Source organism: Myotis lucifugus, unplaced genomic scaffold (assembly GCF_000147115.1).
Source record: "Myotis lucifugus unplaced genomic scaffold, Myoluc2.0 scaffold_82, whole genome shotgun sequence".
NCBI classification, from domain to species: domain Eukaryota; kingdom Metazoa; phylum Chordata; class Mammalia; order Chiroptera; family Vespertilionidae; genus Myotis; species Myotis lucifugus.
In genome coordinates, this window is record NW_005871130.1 from 3,194,059 (window position 1) to 3,214,806 (window position 20,748).

Here is a 20,748-nt window from a genome sequence, read left to right on the forward strand (position 1 = left end):
ATCGCCCCTGCCGTCCGTCAGACGCTAAGAAAGGCACAGCGTGGTGCTGGCCGTGTGGGTGCTGCTGATAAATCACTGCAGATTAAATTATTAGATAATTTGGAAACTTAACAGTTTGCATTTTGCACTTCCAATTGTTTTGCTGACTTGCACTTTTTTGCTGTCCGGGATTTTATTAACCGTCTTTAAGACATCTATCACCTCCTTCCTCTTCATTTTCCAGCGGGCACGTTTTCCCGGGAAGGAGAGAGCCGCGGTCCTGATGCCTGCAGCCGCGCTCCAGAAAGATTGCTGTATTTTCATTGACATGCGGCGCATTTCCATAATTGGCTTTTCTACATGATAGGAGAGAGGAAATAATAATGTCATTTTATTTACAGCCAGAGTGTCGCTTTATGAGACTTCTCCAAGTTTCTGCCATGCTGTGTAGGTCAAATGACATCTTTTGATCAGTCCTGTCCAAAGACATCAAAGCTGAGTGGCATGTAATGGAGACCTAGTGACAAACCAAATCTAGAAAAGAAATAAGACTGCCAGTTTCCCATTAAACAGCCTGCTAAACAGCACAGCTCCCCGTGTCGGCGGCGAAGCCGCTCTGACCACCTAAATCAGGAGAATGAAAGGGAGCTGAATTGGACATTAGTACCGCAAATGACTGCAGTGATTGCCACGACGCCCCCTCCCCAAAAACCAGCAGGCAGACCATGCGAGGTACAGTGAGCCTGCCCTCGCCCGTCCACTCCCCTCCTGCCACTCGCTGGTTTCTGATCTGGTTTATTTAGGTTTGACATCAGCCAAGTGGTGTAGCAGGAGATCTCTGACAGATATTCTTACTGATTTAGTGGGAGACACGGCTAAGGAAAGATGGATCTTCCCAGACAGGATGTCGGAATGGCTGTTCTTCCTGTTCCCACCCCATTTTCTTCCCTTTACGGTCCTGTTGAAATGTGGCTCTGATTCCCAGCCAAATTATTAAGGCCTTCAGAACTTTTGAGGAAGGACGATAGATGGATGAAGGCTTCATGTTGATTGCCACGCAGACTGGAAGCATGTTTGTCTTTCTTGAAGGAATTGTAAGCAGGGATTTTTTATACCTGGGATTGGTAAACTAAGTTATCGCTGCTGTGCTTCAGCCCAGCCCGCTCCCCAGGTGACGGGGCCACATGGAAACCCATGGTGTCTGTGCACAAAGCATCATCCTCCGTGCGTTTATGCGCCTCCATTGGCTTTGGGATGATTGTTTGCTTTTTCTTCAGTTCATCATTCCAGCCTAGAGGTACTGGACACTTACTTTGTTCAGGCACCATGACAGCTGCCAGGAGCAAGTGCCACTCAGGTGCTATGGTCCCCGGAGACCTGACCCAGCAGGGGCAGACCGCTGGACTGCATGGTGCGGAGGGTCCTGGAGGGCTGCCCGGGGCAGTGCAGAGCCCAGGCTCTGGACAGAGCCTGGTTTGGCACAGTTGGAAACAGGGATTTTCGGCCCTCCCTTTTTTATGATGGTACGTGGTTTTGTGGAGTTAAGTATATTCGAATTGTTGTGTAGCCATCATCATCATCCATCTCCAGAACTTTTTATCTTCCCATACTGACACTCTGCAACCGTGAAACAATTTCCGACATCCCCTTCCCCAACTCCTGGCCACATCGTTCTGTTTCCTATCTCTGGGATGAGTCTGGGTCTCCCTGGCTGGAAACCGGTGGCTTGCGGCCGTCCCCCGCCTGGCATCCCTGGGAGTGCTGCCGAGGCTGGTGCATGGCCACGGCTTTCCGGCAGAACTGCTCGACACCACTCTCACTGACGCCACGCAGGTAAGGGCTGATTTTACAAACAGCATGTTCTGAAGACAGAGTTCATTCCAACCACACCACTTACAGCTGCTGGCAGCAGTGGCCCGTGTGTGGCTGTGTGTGGCCCGTCTGGGACTTGGCTCCGGGGGAAGAGGGGGGTGTCCTGCTCTGCAACCAGCTGATTGTGTAGTGGGGGCCGCTCAGGTAACCTTATGCCTCCGTTTCCTCGTGTGGACGTGGAGAGTCAGGGCAGGCTTTCCCCTTATGGTGTCGATGAACTAACAACATTCACGGTGCCGAACACCGGGGATGGCGTTGGGTTCAGAGGAGAGCTGGGTAAATATATCCTGTTATTGTTCTGTGACATTGTGACCCAGAGCTTAGTGCTGGCTGAGCACATCGTCTGTGGGAATGAAATGTTTACCCAGAAACAAGGACATTATTTCTTTCAAAATAACAGTGTATTATCAGTCGCCCTAAATACGTTACTAGAGGGCCGGGGAAAGTCATTCTGTCCATCTAGGCGGGTCGTTATCCCGGAATATATCTTATTGCTCTTTGGGATGGAACGTCAGTGTTGTTGTGGGGAAGACGCTTCAGGCGACTGTCACGGGCTCCTCACCCTCCACGGAGGGTGTATGTCCACGTGCACACTCGTCCCTCCTGGTGGCCACAGCGCGTGCGTGGGAACTGTTAGTGTCAGGCAGTCTTTTCTGTGTGTGACTGGCCTTGCTCATTTCCTTCGCATCTGCTCCCCTAGGGTACGTTGGATGGTTTCATAGCGTGTGCTTTCTCTCTCTGTCCCTCTGCATATTTTTCTTCCTTTTTTCTTACTAATTTAAACATGCTCAGCATTTCTTTGCAAGCGGCTTTCTGAGCAGAACCGAAGGAGGCGGGCGGGAAGGGCGGAGCGCCATTAGAGGCCGGGAGCGGAGGGTCTGAGTGTCCTCTTGGCTGGTCGTGGTGAGAAAGGCTCTTCGGTGGGGACAGCCAGGACAGAGTCTGTTTTGTTTCTGTTTTAAAACCTTTTCCTGGAAGTTGTCGTGACCAAACCCTGTATGTTCTCCAACACATGGTCACAGGCGGACTCAGGGCCCCAGTGGCTGCCTTTCGGAAGCAATCGAAAAAGGAAATGTCCTTGGACTAGGAATAGTGGCTTAGGTTAAACTTCTAAGAAGGAAAATGATGGCTAGGGTAGGGGCCCTGAGCACCCCCTAATTAGGGTGCATTGTCGCAGCCTCAGAGAAAAACACCACGAGGAGGGCTCGAGGCTGAGCCTGGGCTGAGATGCCAGCCCCTCTCTTCATTTAGCCGCAGACCGTGTCTGCCGCTTCTAGGAAGGATGCAAATGAGGAGCGGAATCCATGCACCTGCTGAATCCGTGTCTCCGGGTGCCCCAGGCGTTGGGGCCCAGCCTGCCGGAGCCCCGTCACCCTCTGCTCAATAATGCAGGGGGAGTTTGCTCTACCAAAGTGTCACCTGTCTAGGTGAGTCGTGCCAGTGTCGATCCGAAGTGACAGCCATCTTTGCGTCCCCGCGTCTCTAACTGACTTCTCTTTCATCATTCATGTTGGAAAGGTAACATTTTCGACAAGATTGTTTCCTCTCCCCCGGCCTGTGTCTCGGCACGCCCCCCGTCTCCCTCGCCCGTCCCCGCCGCACACCTGATCAAACTGAGATCACTGACAGAGGCTTCCTTCTCCAAATTAAATGAGCCCGACTAGCCTGGGAACGCTCATGAAGAAAGCGAGGGAAATGCTGATGAGTAACGCTAATGAATCAGGGACCAGAGATCCTCCTGGAGGCGGATCCTGGGATCTCGCAGCGTTCCTCCCCGTGAAGAATGGATGGAAGTCGGTTGTGTGGCGTGATTTTAACATCTGTCCTACCCTTCACGGTCATTTGTATTTGTAATGGAACCAGGTTAAATACTCCCATTCTGATGTTGCCGGCAGGGATGGAAATGAACATTTCAATGAAATCATCCGGACTGATTCATCTGCGCTCCGTTGGTGATGGAGCTCTAATGAGAATGCTGGGACACAGGGTTTATCACATGATGAGGAGGAGTCAGTAAATCTCGGAGATTAGAATCGCTGCAGAGCTCCCCACGCATGCACGGCGCCCCTCACAGACCTCTGCTAGTGATGTGACTGAGGGAGGGACAGGGAGCCGGCCGGGTGGCCAGGGCCTGTCTCCCCTCTGATAGGCCACCAGGAAGCGTTCTCTCCAGCTGGCGAAACCCCAGCGTGGCCCCCGGACGTTTCTGAGGACCCTGTCTCAGGGACTGAAAGGCAGGACTCGGATTCGGCTTTCTTCATGTCCCTGTAGTTATAAATGTCCGCTTTTACCATGGCCTTCTCTTCGCCTAGACCAGCGGTTCTCAACCTGTGGGTCGCGACCCCTTTGGCAGTCGAACGACCCTTTCACAGGGGTCGCCTAAGACCATCCTGCATATCAGATATTTACATTACGATTCATAACAGTAGCAACATTACAGTTATGAAGTAGCAACGAAAAAAATTTTATGGTTGGGTCACAAGATGAGGAACTGTATTTAAAGGGCCAGAAGGTTGAGAACCACTGGCCTAGACAGTCCCTTTGCTTCCTTAGTTGTCCGTGTGAAGCAGAGCCATTGTGTTTGAACTGCTGGGGCTCTTGAATGTCTGTAACTTTGGAACTCAAGCCCCTTTCCCTGTGTGTCCTCCGCATGACACTGTGCCTCAGGCGAAGTCGCAGGCCGTCTCGCACGAGGGACCCTCAGACGCCAAGGGTCCTGTGGCAGCAGTGTGAATTCAAGTTCATTAATGCGGATTACTCAATGTATTTTCAGACTGAATTGCTGTATTCATTTGTTGTATTTTCCCATGTTACCACCTTTCTTCTATCTAGACCAGCGGTTCTCAACCTGTGGGTCGTGACCCCTTTGGCGGTCGAACGACCCTTTCACAGGGGTTGCCTAAGACCATCGGAAAACACATATATAATTACGTATTGTTTATAGTAGCAAAATTATAGTTATGAAGTAGCAACGAAAATAATTTTATGGTTGGGGGTCACCACAACATGAGGAACTGTATTAAAGGGTCGCGGCATTAGGAAGGTTGAGAACCACTGATCTAGATGGTATTGCTTAAAATCCAAGTGAGTTAAAAATGGGAACATGTAGTCAGCTGGCCTATTAGGTTAACTGCCAGGATCTGAGTGATTCCAAATATCAAAATGGGGGGCCCGGCAGAAGCTGAGCCCCTTCCGTTGAAGGAACACGTTATGTCATTCACTTTCCATTGGGCTGTCCAGTCGAGGTGGAGCAGATATGACACGTATGTGATACTGCGTGTGAATGGGTACTCTGAGTAGCCGGGGGGGACCTGCTGGGTTTTGAAGGATAGTGGTAAAGCTGACTTTTAGAAAGCACACCTTGTTCAGGGAAAGCCCACTTTGGATTGCTGCTCCTACTTACCAGTATCTGTCCGGGAACAACGATGGTGAGGAGGTGGAGTTCTGGAGACTTTGCCTCCTGGACTGGAAAACAGGACGGTTCAGGGAGACACTTTAGGTCGTGCATAATTGGGATGCAGATGTAGTGCCAGTTCAGGGAGGGGACACAAACCTAATTGCTCAGAGCCCATGTTACTGAGACTCGAGGGAATTTGGAACTTGACTACATTTAGCTTAAAAAACAAATACAGCTGTTGCTTCCCAAGTCTTAACATGACTGTTGAACAGAGTAAATCTTGTTTTCTTCAAAGAAACAAAGATGTTTTAAAAAACGTTGGGCTGTGATTTGAGAAACATAATTTTTATCTAATTTGCTGAAGATAAGATGCTTGTGCCTCATTGTATAATTACACTTTGAGATGGACACATTTTTTCAGACACTGTGTGCATTTAACTGTAAACCGTCAGGGTGCACATACTAGCATCAGATTCAGCTCTAGCTTGGACCATACACATCGCATATGTCCACTCTTGTTAGAATGCACAGAATTTCATGCTGCTCCAGGTGACAGCACGTCTTCAGGGACATGCTGGCATCCAAAGGCACATTTTATGACAAAAAATATTAACAAAATTTTATTTTTTTAAGAAAAGTGAAATCTAACCATAAGATCCAATTGTCTCATTCCCATTTTGGAAATAATAGGGTCTATGTAGTTTTAATTTTTCATTCACTCTCACATGCACACACACACACACGTATACACTGCTCACCCATGCATGCACACCCACCCACACATGTACACATGCCCACATGTGCACACCCACACATGTACACCCCCCACACATGCACACCTGCACATGTACATACATTCACACACGTACCCACACATACACACATAGCTACATATGTACACACACATGCACAACCTCCCACATGCACATACAGCCACACATACATGCACAACCATGTATACACACTCACATGTGTGCGTGCACATACACATGCACTCATATACCCATGCATGCATGCACACATATGCACTCACACTCATCCACACATGCACACACCCCCACAATGCACTCCCCACATAGGCACATACGCTCACACACACATACATATATGCATGCACTCCCATGCTAGCACACGGAGGCTGGTTTCTCTCCTACATTGCAGGGACTGCTGTGAGGGCCTTCCTGTGGTGTCCTCCAGGTCTGTAAGGCTGCTGTGACCATCCTCCCTCTGTTGACATGTTGGCATCCCGTGTCACATGGGATGTGTGCTCAGTGTCACACTCACACCACGTGCCAGGCTCAGACAGGGCAGGGAGTGAAGGCAAAGCTGTGTTGACACAGAAAGAAAGCAAAAATAATGATGTGGAGGTTTTGTTTTATTTGATTGGGAGGTCATTTGTTTCTGTAAGTAATTGTAAAAGGGGAATTTCATGCTGCAGCTACCATCCCCAAGCACACTCATTCATCAGATTCCAGGTGGCGGGGTGAGGGCCCCGGGGAGCCGAGAGCACCCAGGGGGACAGTTTTAGGGAAAAGCACATGTCAGGTTTACTTTATTTTCTGAGATTCAGGAGCCTACCTCATAACACTTTTTTAGTTTAAAAATTGCACTCATTTACCTGTGAAGTATATTGTTCTCATAATTTCATCACCGGAAATAAAAATTTCTACAAATACTATAGAACATTCTGGTACATTTGAACACTTATGAGCTAGAGATTTTTTAGAAAATTGTAGCTTGTGGTGAAAACAAAGATCATGACAAATAATGACCCAAATTTAGAAGTTTCTATGAGTCCTGGCCCTCCTTCACTCCCCTCCCTCTCTCCCTCCCTCTGCCTAAATTTTTTTTTAAAAAGCATCTAGGAACGCAGTTATGAGAATTCACTGAAAATAGTGAATTCTATAGAAAATAAGCATAATTGTTACAGTAAGAGCAGATGTTGCCTGTCATGACAGCATGGATGCAACTTTAGTTCAGACACCACTATGGTTATTAAGGGAATATCAAGCAAGTCAGGTGTTGTGTATAGAAGTGACTATGTGGGGCATGTTAGCTTGTGGTGTAACCCATTGGTACATAATTTCTATGTGACTGTAGCCTATTTAAAGATAAAGACTCCCCGACTCTCTTTGAAAAGTTAGTCTCCAGTCAATCCCTGTGGGTCTGGGTGTGCCCACACTTGCTTACTCCGTGCCCCAACCCTCAAGGGTTGACTTTCCCATTTCTCTTCTTCTCTCCTGTGCTTTTATGAGACTGAGCTACTGGGTTGAAGATGGAGGCATTTCTGGGACATAAGCCCTGTGTGGGGTTCAGAAACTATAGGAACCCGTTCTCCCCTCATCTCTCACGGCCACACTCTTAGCGAAGGCGGCAGGGCTCACTTTCTAACAGGGGCCGTTTTGTTGGAGAACCTCAGGGTGCCAGTGCCGAGGGGCAAAGTGACTGGGTCCGGAGTCAGTCATTGCTGGTCCTTCATGATAGCCAGATGTCCTTCGTGAAGGCCAGGTGTATGGTGTATAGGGCGTGGATGGGTACTAATGGGGTTACCTTTCTTTGCTGGGTTTCAGCTGTGTGGCGTGGAGAAGTATTTCATGCAAGGTCCCTCTCTGGATTTCTAAATGGTATCCAACAGGGTGACTTACCTATAATTCCAATTGGGCCCTGTTAGGGGTGCGTCACCCCTCAGATGCAGAGGGAATCATGAGGACCTGCCTTCACTGTTTGCTCTTCTCACTTCATTTCCACTTCTCTTTAATTTTTCAAGGTTCTCTTATATTTTCTCTTCTTTTTCTTCCTGACATGGCTGAAAATCAGAAAAGCTTTTGGTCTTTTCAGTAATGGTTTAAGCTCTAATTTGGGCTCTCCACTTGTATAATTATATTTCTGTAACATGCGGCCAACTCCAGACCTAAGATCAATCCCTGATGTGCTCATGGGGAGGGGCCTCAAAATGAGGCGTCTTATTTCTCACTTCACTTGAAATTAAATTCTGAGGCCGTGAGAAGGAGAAATTGTATTTATGTTCAGGAAGTTACCTGTGGATACCTAATTAAATTAGAATTGGGTAAAAACCAGAGGCCATTTTATTGTGATTCTTAAAAATGGATTCTGTTGGGTTTTAAGTAAAGAAGTAATTCTGTTATGAATCAGGTGCTTTCATGATTGGAACAGGGCAACTGACATTGGCCAAAGTGGTAGAAAAATGTTTGCTCACCTGATGTCAGAGCAGAAGTGGCCTCTCAGCTCTTCGCTCAGCAGCGTCAAACATCCTGCAAAAAACCGTAACTCACGTCCGATGGACGGAGATGCTGCCTGTGTGTTGGTGTCCTTTCAGAGGAGGGAGGAATCAGCTCCGTGTCTGTGTTCTCTGCCTTTTTCATTTCTCAATATTTTCTAACTTTGATTAAAACCTCTCACTGTCTCCGAAACAGAGGTGAAGTGACTCTCCAAGTGACCGATTATAGATTTGGAAGGAAGTGTGTTGCAAGATTCTACCGTGAATTGAGGCTGGGCATTCACCCCTCAGGTGTGTGGGGGCCCCTTTTGGGAGTTGGCCCTTGGAGTCCGTGTATTTTGATATAATGGCCATCTGTTCGTGGATATCACGTTTGCAGGTGTAAGACCTAGTTTGGTGTAGATAAACATGTAATTTGGTCTGATTGCATAGCTTCACCAGGTGGCAAAACAATAGCAATGCATGGCATTTACTATAAGCCAGTAACCAAGCAGGGGCCGGAGACCTGGGCTGTCTACTTGTCACCTCTCCATATCCGTTTTCCTCATTCACAGCCAACTCTCAATTCTGCAAGCTCGTGAGGAGAGGAGGGATGGGATCCGCCGTTTCCTAGCCCAGTCTCATCATGTCTGTCCACTACCTCCCCTCCAGGTCTTGGGAAGGCTGCTAACCAGAACTGTGGCCTCTGCCCCGTGTGAGCCCGGACTGAAGGCTGACCTAGGCCACAGGTGACCACTGAGCTGCTGGGCTGGTGGCTCCGGAGGGTCCCTGCAGCTGCTCCCGTCTGAGGCCCCAGCACCCTCCTCCCCTTCTGGGCAGCTCCCAGGAGGGGCAGGAATACAGGGGCCAGGCAGGAGGGTTGGGTATCTGGGGGGCAGACCCATAGGAACCCTACCATCCACGCCCTCAGTGTTCTCGCCTCCCCTCTACTTTTTAATATTTTCTTTTTGTTGTTGTTTATTTTCTTTTTATTTGTTGTTGTTTTTTTAGGACTACTTTCTAATATTTTCAAAAATGGTAAGAATAAGCAAAGCCCGGCCCACACTCCCTCCCCAGGCTGGGCCCTGCCCTCCTGGGATCCCTCATTTCAGGGTCTGGCCAGTGGCTGCCAACTATTTTGTTCCAGAAATGGTGTCAAATGGACAGTTGTATTTATTTATTATATTTGTTAAGCTGAAAACAGCAAAGGAGATTTTGAAAATATGGATACTTATCAACAGCCACCTCACTCCACACATGACCCAGGCACTCACCAGCTATAAATAACTGCGACCAACATTCCTTAAAGGGATTTTTCCACGGTGCGCAGTTTTGTCTTTTGCCTTTTTCATCTAATGACTTTGCCCATGTCATCAAAGCATACTTCATTATGTTGGGACAATATTGCATCACAGGACTAAACTACAGATGACTAAACCGGCGCTCACTGCTGATGGTTTTCAGCAGTTCTCAACCTGTGGGTCGACAGCCTGTGGGTTGCAACCCCTTTGGGGGTCGAACGACCCTTTCACAGGGGTTGCCTAAGACCATCGGAAAACACATATTGTTTTTGTGATTAATCACTATGCTTTAATTATGTTCAATTTGTAACAATGAAAATACATACTGCATATCAGATATTTACATTATGATTCATAACAGTAGCAAAATTATAGTTATGAAGTAGCAACGAGAATAATTTTATGGTTGGGGGTCACCACAACATGAGGAACTGTATTAAAGGGTCGTGGCATTAGAAAGGTTGAGAACCACTGGTTTAGATGGTAGTCACTTCCCATGAAGCCTCTGTTCACATGCATGGTCTGCATTTCATGTCTTTAGACTCTGCTTCCAAAAGTAAAATTATTGGGCTGAAGGGTGTCAACATTTTAAAGTTTCTCTCCTTTTACTCTCTTTCATCAAGATTCTCTCATGTCTAGCAGTATGACTGGCACATGAGAAGTTTCTAAATTTTTTTTTTATTCTCAAGGAATTTATTAATCTCTTTCCATCCAGTTTTTTAAAAATATTTTTTTATTTTTCAATTTTAGTTGACATCCAAGGTTTCTGAATACTCAATACAGAATTACTTTGGGTCACTGATTCATCCAAAGATGTTTCCTGGAGGTTTCGCTGGCAATGGGATGCTGATAGGACAAAGGACAGTGACTTGGTGCTGATGGTGGCTGGGTGGCAACATCTGGGACTGGAGGTCAGGTGACCCAAATTCCAGTCCTGTATCCACTGTTTCCCATGTAACTTGGGGAAGTCAGTCAGATTCAGTTTTCTCATCTGCAAAATAGGCATTTTGGTGATGCCACCTGGCAGGTCCTGCAGGTTAGAGGGAGATGGTCAAATGAAAATGGCCCGTTGGGCAGCAGGCATGGTTGTCATTGGCTGTGCGTGTGCAAAGGTGTGTGTGTGCTTATAGTGACTGTGTGTGCCCCCGCTCTGGAGTGCTTGCCGCTGGCATCTGAAGTCCTCTGTCCGCAGGTGCTGAGGCTCTCCTGTCGCCTGCCTGCCCCGCTTCCGCCCCCTGGGCACACAAGATGGTCTCTGTCTGTCCTCTCAACCATCCCTGAAACATAAGTGCGCTTTGCCACATTCCCTTAGGATCCGGCTCTGATAATGTGATAATGAGTGATTACATTTAATGAGACACCCTTCTCAGGTCATATCAGTGTATTTTAATAGAGCCTTTCTGGAAAATATCTTAACCCCCAATTTCCCAAGTAGTTAATGGAACACTACTTCAGGTAGTTATCCCCTCAGAAAATAATGGAAATAATAAAAAGTAAGTAAAATAGATTGGTCAAATAAGAGGAGAGGCATGCCATTTTATGTCCCTGGGGGATTAACAAGGTATGGCACACGACGGTAAAGAATCTAAAATGTCCTGCAGCAGAAATGTCAGGTTTTATCTAATGATTTAGATGCCTTCCAACCCTCTCACTCACAGGACAGCTGTCAATATCTTGCAGTGTCCCCTGGGAAATGCTGCCTTCAATCAAGAAGTCAGTGTGCCGTGCACACGTAGCCTGGACTAGGCTGCAGGAGCACACACTACTGGCCTTGTTAAAATCAGAGCCTGTTTTTATTGTGGTAAAATATTCATGACATGAAAGTTGCCATTTTAGCCATTTGTAAGTGTCCAGTTCAGTGACATCGCTGTGCAGCCATCACACCTGCCACCTGTAGAACTTTACCTCTTCCTTCCCACCGAAGCTCTGCCCCCATTAAACGGCTCCTGGGCACCCACCCCAGTCTGGCACCCACCCTCTGCGTTCTGTCTCTATGGATCTGACTCCTCTGGGTGCTCATGTAAGTGGAATCACACAGTATGTGTCCTTTGTGACTGACTCGTTTCACTGAGCGCAATGTCCTCAAGGCCCATCCATGTTGTAGCAGGTGTCAGGATTTCCTTTCTTTTCACAGGTAACACGCCATATTCTGCCTGTCCATGCTTCTGCCTGTCAGGGGACACTTGGGTTGTTTTCCCCCTTTGGCTCCTGCAAATAATGCTTCTTTGTACCACCTGGCTCTTTGACACCTGCCTGGTGTCCCCTCTGGGTGACGTCTGCTCCCTCCAGGCAGGGGCCTGGGTGCTAGGTGGCCTCCTCCTTTTGAGGGAGGGCCAGAGCATTTTATCACTTGTCACTGAGGAGTCTTTATACTTAGGGAAACTGTGTAATTCTGTCTATGGAATACCTTGCCCTGAAAGTTGACAGCCAGGTCCCACCTGGTGGGAAGGCATGAGGGACGTGCCGGTCATCGCTTAGGAAAGGAGAAGCCTGTAGGAGGGGGTGACGGGGTTCCTTCCTTTCCTTCCCAGCTGCATCCCCACGCGACGTCTTCAGAAGGACCTGCCCTCCCCTTGAGGCTCCTTCCTTGCAGTGTCTTCTCCCAGGAGAGAGGCTGTCCTGGTTGAAACCTAATTTCTGGCTCCGAGGTGCAGAGTGGGTGGTCACTTAGAGGTGATAGCCTTGCGGCCTGGGAGCTCGAGGAGAAACATGGTGTGCGTGCTGGGGAGGCCATGTCCTTGAACGTGATTTGCTTCTCACCGTGTGTCATTTTTCTGCCCTAGCTTATGTTCCCGAGGAAGAATTGAAGGCAGCAGAAATAGATGAAGAAAACGTGGAGGAGGATGGGCTGTCCCTGGACATTCAGGATGGTGACTACGTGGGCGGCGACGAAGCCGAGGTCAAAGAGGCCCCGAGCTACCAGGACTCCCCTGTCAGCACGGCCACCAACCAGGACGCCGGCTACGGGTCGCCTTTCAGTGAAAACAGTGACCAGCTTGCCCATTTCAAAAGCTCCTCCTCCAGAGAAGACAAAGAGGACCCACAGGGTCCAGACAGCGCCTCCTACCCCCAGGACAGCCTGGCACAAATCAAGGCCGTCTACGCGAACTTATTCTCAGAGTCCTGCTGGTCCAGCTTAGCACTGGATTTAAAGAAGTCCAGTTCGACCGCCAGCAGCAACGATGTGGGCCCCAAGGAGAGCTCCACCCCGACCCCCACACCCCCCGCCACAACGACGGTGGGGACCACGGGCACCACCGCCAGCACACCCAGCTCCAGCTCCAGCTCCAGCACCAGTACCAGTTCCAGCACCAGCACCAGCACCAGCAATAGCGGCGGCTCGGGCTACGACTGGCATCAGGCCGCGCTGGCCAAGACGCTGCAGCAGACGTCCACGTACGGGCTGCTGCCTGAGCCCAGCCTGTTCAGCACCGTGCAGCTCTACAGGCAGAACAACAAGCTGTACGGCTCGGTGTTTACAGGCGCCAGCAAGTTCCGCTGCAAGGATTGCAGCGCCGCCTACGACACGCTGGTGGAGCTGACGGTGCACATGAACGAGACGGGCCACTACCGCGATGACAACAGGGACAAGGACTCCGAGAAGACCAAGCGGTGGTCCAAGCCCAGGAAGCGCTCTCTGATGGAAATGGAAGGGAAGGAGGATGCCCAGAAGGTGCTCAAGTGCATGTACTGTGGCCACTCCTTCGAGTCCCTACAAGACCTGAGCGTCCACATGATCAAGACTAAGCATTACCAGAAAGTGCCTCTGAAGGAGCCAGTACCAGCCATCACCAAACTGGTCCCTTCCACGAAAAAGCGAGCCCTTCAGGACCTGGCGTCCCCGTGTTCCCCCGAGCCAGCAGGGGTCACCGCAGAGGCCGCCCTGAGTGAGTCAGCCAAGGACCAGAAGACCGCCAACCCCTACGTGACACCCAACAACCGCTATGGCTACCAGAACGGTGCCAGTTACACCTGGCAGTTTGAGGCCCGCAAAGCGCAGATCCTCAAGTGCATGGAGTGCGGCAGCTCCCACGATACCTTGCAGCAGCTCACCGCCCACATGATGGTCACCGGCCACTTCCTGAAGGTGACCACTTCCGCCTCCAAGAAGGGGAAGCAGCTGGTGCTGGACCCTGTGGTGGAGGAGAAGATCCAGTCCATCCCTCTGCCCCCTACCACGCACACCCGGCTCCCCACCTCCCACATCAAAAAGCAGCCCGACTCGCCGGCGGGGTCCACGACCTCTGAGGAGAAAAAGGAACCAGACAAGGAGAAGGTGCCAGTGGCAGGTGACACGGAGAAGAAGATCAAGGAGGAGAGCGAGGACACCTCCGAGAAGTTTGAGCCCACCACGCTCTATCAGTACCTCCGCGAGGAGGACCTGGATGACAGCCCCAAGGGCGGGGTGGACATCCTGAAGTCCCTGGAGAACACGGTCTCCACAGCCATCAGCAAAGCCCAGAACGGCGCGCCCTCGTGGGGCGGCTACCCCAGCATCCACGCGGCCTACCAGCTGCCGGGCGCCGTGAAGCCGCTGCCAGCCGTGCAGAGCGTGCAGATGCAGCCATCCTATGCCGGCAGTGTGAAGTCGCTGTCCTCGGAGCACAACGCGCTGCTGCACTCCCCGGGGAGCCTCACGCCGCCGCCCCACAAGAGCAACGTGTCAGCCATGGAGGAGCTGGTGGAGAAGGTCACGGGCAAGGTCAACGTGAAGAAGGAGGAGAGGCCCGTGGAGAAGGAGAAGGGCTCACCCGCCAAGGCCATGTCCCCCGTGGCCAAAGAGAATAAGGATTTCCCTAGGACAGAGGACAGCAGCAGCAAAACCCAGCAGAAGAAGGGCCCGGAGGTGGAGGTGGGCAAGGCCAAGAAGGAGGGTGCGGTGGAGGCCCACACCCCCAACGGCACTGAGCCACTCAAAGCCAAAGTCACCAATGGCTGCAGCAGCCTGGGCATCATCACAGACCACTCGCCGGAGCCGTCGTTCATCAGCCCTCTGAGCGCACTGCAGTCCATCATGAACACACACCTAGGCAAAGTGTCCAAGCCCGTGAGCCCCTCGCTGGACCCGCTGGCTATGCTGTACAAAATCAGCAACAGCATGCTGGACAAGCCCATCTACCCCGCCACCCCCGCCAAGCAGGCCGACGCCATCGACCGTTACTACTACGAGAACAGCGACCAGCCCATCGACCTGACCAAGGCCAAGAGCAAGCCCCTGGTCTCCGGTGTGGCCGACGCAGTTTCTTCGCCCCTGCGGGAGAGCGCGCTCATGGACATCTCTGACATGGTGAAGAACCTCACGGGCCGGCTCACCCCCAAGTCCTCCACGCCCTCCACGGTGTCCGAGAAGTCAGATGCCGATGCCAGCAGCTTCGAGGAGGCGCTGGACGAGCTGTCGCCTGTTCACAAGCGGAAGGGCCGCCAGTCCAACTGGAACCCCCAGCACCTGCTCATCCTGCAGGCCCAGTTCGCCTCCAGCCTGCGGGAGACGCCCGAGGGGAAGTACATCCTGTCGGACCTGGGCCCGCAGGAGCGGGTGCACATCTCCAAGTTCACGGGGCTGTCCATGACCACCATCAGCCACTGGCTGGCCAACGTCAAGTACCAGCTGAGGAGGACAGGCGGGACCAAGTTCCTGAAGAACCTGGACACAGGGCACCCTGTGTTCTTCTGCAACGATTGTGCCTCTCAGTTCAGAACTGCGCCCACGTACATCAGTCACCTAGAGACGCACCTGGGCTTCAGCTTGAAGGACCTCTCCAAGCTGCCCCTCAACCAGATTCAGGACCAGCAGAGTGTCTCAAAGGTCCTGGCCAACAAGGCCGTGGGCCCGGTGGGGGCTGCCGAGGACGATCTGGGCTCCACATTCCAGTGTAAGCTGTGCAACCGGACTTTTGCGAGCAAACACGCAGTCAAACTGCACCTTAGCAAGACCCACGGCAAGTCCCCGGAGGACCACCTGATCTACGTGACAGAGTTGGAGAAACAGTAGCAGCCAGGTACGCGAGGGACCCCGCCCGGCACATTGCACTAAACGTCTTCACACTGCACTAGGCCTGGCCTGAGCCTCCGAAATCAGCCTTCCTGGGTTGCCGAACGGCCTGCCTGGACCTCGGTTTTTCTTACACATGTTTTGTAGCTATATTTATATGCTCTTTGTCTGATTGCGCATGTCATTTTTCTTTTTCCGTGAGTCAAAGTCTGACCTTTATTTTCAACATCTGTTCTTGATGTTAAGCTATCTTTTGTAGGAAATGATGGGGCACACTACTCAGAGACACCAACTTAGCAGGAAAGAAAGACACAAATAACAGTGATAAAAAGACATCCTAAACATTACCAAGTTGCCATGACAATAAAGGTTATAGGACCTAGTGGTGTCAAATTTAACCCTTTGGGGACTGTAATCGCATCTCTGTGCCTTTCACTCCAAAAAAAAAAAAAAGAAAAGGCTTAAAGGCATTTCATTCAGATCAAAAGCTGTGTCAGACACAAAACTTATTTAATAATTAAAAAATGAGCTTTTATATGCAGACTGGTTTGTGAAGGGAACATGCATGCCGCTGTTGGAAGACAGAAGTTGTCTAGGACTTGCGGGGTTAGGAAGCCACAACGTCACACGTTCAAAACAAAAAACAAAACAGAAAACTAACAACAAACACCCCAGTTGCCACTATGCCCAGACCCTCTGGATGCTGAAGAAAATGCCACTTTTGGCAAAAAAAAAGAAAAAAGAAAAAAAAGTATGCAAGCTATTATTTAAAACGTGTAAAAATGCTATTTCTTTTTTTTTCCTTGTAAAATACTGCGGTTTATAGTTATTTACAAATGTAAGCTTTGGTACAAGCTGACCTTTCTATAGCGCGCTGCACTGATAAATGAAAAAAAAACACGGGGCAAATGTCGGAGTACTTCCCTTATAAATTGGCAGCATCCGCTTAAAAACTCCTCTATCCTACCATCCTAAATGGTTACCTATCCTACCATTTTAACCTATCCAACTTTCTTTGTACCTTCTGGCTGTATGCTTTCTCTTTTAACTTTTTATATTGTCATTTTATATTAAATTTCTGTGTATATAATGTAAAACCACGATTTTTGAATAAAAATTAGTTCCTGCAGCTTGATTTAAATAGAGAAATTTTACTGGCATTTGCATCTCTCCAGATGCATGTATATCAGACAAAAAAATAAATAAATGAAGACAAAGCAAGGCACTATTAATTATATGTTTGATGTTCTGTCATTAATATTGTACAGTACATTTGGGTTCACACAATTAAATCCACTGTTTTCTCAACTGTAAAATAAATCCTCACGCCGTTCTTGGTTTACGTCGATTGTCATGTCGTCATTCTTCCACCTCGGGAGATGTTATTTCAGCAGCGAGAGGTCTTGCTGATGCAATCGACCAACAGAAATCCCACTCAGAATCATCATTTTGTGATTTGTGTGCTGACATGCCTTCACTCAAATGATAAGTATTGCGCTTTTAGAAACGATAATTAGCATTTTTAACTCCACTGGGTGCCACCGAGTTGAACTGTTGAGTGATGGGTGTTTAGTCCATAGAGAGCCTGAGGCCTGCGCGTGGAGAGCCCACATGGACAGTTACAGGTGTTCCCAGTGTGCTTTCCGGGCGTCCGGGGACTTGATGGGGTGTCAGGGAAGACCCAGGGCCTTGGGACCAGTTCTGCATTCTCTAAAGAGGAAAGTCTGTTATCTGTGCTTTAAAAAATGCACAGTTTTAAAACACAAGCTGCCATCTGATTCAGGGTTTGAGACCAGTCTTCTGCAGGTTGCCCTGAGCACCCAGGACTCTCCGAGGGCACCCTGGGCATGTGAGGCTGTGAGCACTGAGCCCTGAGGTCCAGGGCTCCATCTGTATTGAGGGAAACCCCAGGAGCGCTTCAGGACATGGCATGGAGATTTCTTTTCCTACCTTTTGCTTAAATTTCCGTTAAATACATCTTGAGAAAGGGCAGACTTTGGACGCTCTGTTTTGAAGCAGCTGAGCAGCTGAGCTGTGCCCACTATTGCCCATTGTCCGGTGGGCAGCCGGACAGCCGACCAGGTGGCCCTATTTACAGCCTATACTAATGCCCTGGACACTGGCGAGCTGGGTTACTGTCCCGACTGTTTCATTGGTAAATAGTTCCGTCCTTCAGGAGCTTCAGCCACTTGGCTTCAGTTACTGGGTGACTGTACTTTGGGCTACAGGGGTGATGGAGAAGAATGACAGGCCTCTGGTGGACATGGGGTCCTTGAATGAGAATCCTCTGAAGTTAGGTTTTCTTTGCCACAGGTCCACAAACATGATTATGTGATTTCACCAATAGGAAGAGTCAGAGCCACAGGCACGTGGTGTGAAGGGAGGTGCCATTTGGGGATTGGGCCCCAGTGGCACAGCCACTGAGCTATTTGAAAGCTGCTTGCAACCCGAGTTCTGAACCTGGGGTCTAGGCCCAGATGCAGGCTTCCTTTCTTTTTCTTTTTTAAAATATATTTTCATTGATTTCAGAGAGGAAGGGAGAGGGAGAGAGAGTTAGAAACAGCAGTGATGAGAGAGAACCATTGATGGGCTGCCTCCTGCACACCCCACACTGGGAATCGAGCCCGCAACCCAGGCATGTGCCCTGACCGGGAACAAAACCATGACATCCTGATTCATAAGTCCATACTCAACCACTGAGCCATGCCGCTGGGCAATTTTTTCTTTTTCTAATTCATTAACCCCAGTTCTCCAACCAATAGATAGTACAAGACTAATTTGTCTTACCACCATTCATACTGACGCTGGAGGTGGGGACCTAGTTATAGTTAGAGGATGCTACTCCGTGCCAGGGACATCCTTGGTGCTTCACCCACAGCAACTCATTTGGGCCTCACAGCATGGGGAGGGGCTTTTACTCCACCATTCTCACAGACAATGAGCCCAGCCCATCACAGAGATGCCCATGGTCTGGGGCAGGGGTCCTCAAACTTTTTAAACAGGGGGCCAGTTCACTGTCCCTCAGACCGTTGGAGGGCCGGACTATAGTTTAAAAAAAAACTATGGACAAATTCCTATGCACACTGCACATATCTTATTTTGAAGTAAAAAAACAAAACGGGAACAAATACAATATTTGTATTTGCATGTGGCCCGCGGGCCGTAGTTTGAGGACCCCTGGTCTGGGGGCTTGAAATTGACACAACCTGAGCCTGAGCTTAAAGCTCTGGCTTTGCCCCAACCGTGCTCCTAGTTGCCCCCTTTGCAGGCCCAGGGGTGGGTAGCTTCTGTGGGATGGGGACGACAGCTGAGGGTTTCAGGTGATGCTGACGGACAGGGACGTGAGTGCCACCCTGAGCAGACATTCATTCTTCACGTGGCTTCCAGCTGCAACCCACCTCAGATTGCAAAAACAGGACAGCTCTGTTTTCTATGGGATCTGAAAACTAAGTTGAAGTAATGTTTGTTATGAATATGTAGCAGCTTCAATGACTACAGGTCTACCTAGTACTGTGAAAACTTGATTTGTGTAGGCAGACGGTGAGTAACCCAGGGAAGCAGTTGCCACCTCTAATTTGAGGATTCACCTTACAGATGGTTCTTCTTCCTTCATCTGTGTTTGGATACATGCACCCATCCTCGCCTTCATCTAGTCTCGAGTGTGCTCTGCGTTTCTCCCAGTCCTTCCTTAGTCCAGACACCAGGTCTCCACTTCTAGAACTCGACAGCCAAAGGCCCCCAAGGAGCTGGAGAGAGCTGGCCATCTGCCCACCGGTAGGAGGCTGTAGGGGGCTGGCTAGTCACGTGGCTGCCCAGTGTTTTCTATTGGTTAGGTGACCTTGTGCACATGCAAAAGTTACCCTACTTGAAAACTAAACACTTTTAAAATATATATATTTTTAAATTGATTTCAAAGGTGAAGGGAGAGAGATAGAAACATTAACAATGAGAGAGAACCATTGATCAGCTGCCTCCTCTGTGCCCCCTACTGGGGATAGAGCCTGCAACCCGGCCACTTGGTGCCCTGACCAAGAATAGAACCATGACCTCCTGGTTTACAGGTTGACAATCAACTGAACCACGACGGTCGGGCATACTTTTTCTTTTAACTGTGGGATTCTAAAAGGTTTGAGATATTCTTCAGAATGTGTTGGGTTAAGATATATTGTTATTTAGTCAATATTTAAAGAGGTAGGAAGCCAATGAAATAATGGTAGATAATACTTTATGTAAGAGAAACAATCTTTAGGTATTACATGAAAAAAGAAGCAATTAATAACTCAAAATTTATGTCACTACATTTCCATATTTTGTGATCTTTATAAAGTTTCTTACATTAGTCAAACATATCTAAACTTCTTCCAAATTCTCAGAAACCTGTCCATACAAATAAAGGTTTCTGCTTTCTTCCAAGGTAAAATTTCATGTTACTGCCTTTCTCATTATTTTTCTGAAGTTGAAGGCCAGTTATTGAATTGTAAACTTAAAAAGAGTAAAATTTGGAGAGTACCTGTGCTTTTTACATAACTTTTACTCCTGTAATAGAAGCAATACATAGTCATTGCCCAAAGCTTGGAACACAAAGACATAAAGAAGGAAATAAAAATAACTATTGCTTTCATCTATGAAAAAAATCATGTTAATATTTTAGTGGTAACATATTTTTTTTTCCTGTCATGCTTCTACAAAATAGAGATCACACTGAACACCCTTTTGTACTTTTCTTTACTTGATAGTAGATAATGAGTATTTTCCCATTTTGTTAAATATCACACATTTCTCATCTTATTGAGATGGTCTCTGGTTTAGATAGAATTTTAAAAAGCAACATTTAGATTCTTCTCAAGTTTTCACTATTAGAAATGAGTGCAAAGAACATTCCACTCAGTATTTCCGGTTGTTTTATTAGAACAAACACCTATAACCGACACTGCGCCACCTCTCAGAGCTGGACTCCAGGGCCACGACTGGGACACCTTCCTTTTCCATC

The 20,748-nt window shown here is 48.8% G+C and overlaps 1 protein-coding gene across 1 annotated transcript; it reads left to right on the forward strand.

Moving 5' to 3' along the window:
• The first annotated feature begins 1,305 nt into the window (after positions 1–1,305).
• TSHZ1 (teashirt zinc finger homeobox 1) lies at positions 1,306–17,100 on the forward strand. The gene is made up of 3 exons (XM_023755632.1): positions 1,306–1,390; positions 1,778–1,812; positions 12,447–17,100. The coding sequence occupies exons 1-3, from the start codon at positions 1,306–1,308 to the stop codon at positions 15,756–15,758; spliced, it is 3,432 nt and encodes a 1,143-aa protein (XP_023611400.1). The 3' UTR covers positions 15,759–17,100.
• The last annotated feature ends 3,648 nt before the right edge of the window (positions 17,101–20,748 follow it).

What these genes read in the sequence shown, in the direction of transcription:
- TSHZ1 (XM_023755632.1), top strand. Translation starts at nt 1,306, where the DNA reads ATGACAGCTGCCAGGAGCAAGTGCCACTCAGGTGCTATGGTCCCCGGA. An exon ending in GCAGACCGCTGGACTGCATG is followed by an intron (nt 1,391 to 1,777) that starts GTGCGGAGGGTC and finishes GCTTTCCGGCAG; the next exon opens with AACTGCTCGACACCACTCTC. An exon ending in CTCTCACTGACGCCACGCAG is followed by an intron (nt 1,813 to 12,446) that starts GTAAGGGCTGAT and finishes TAGAGGTGATAG; the next exon opens with CCTTGCGGCCTGGGAGCTCG.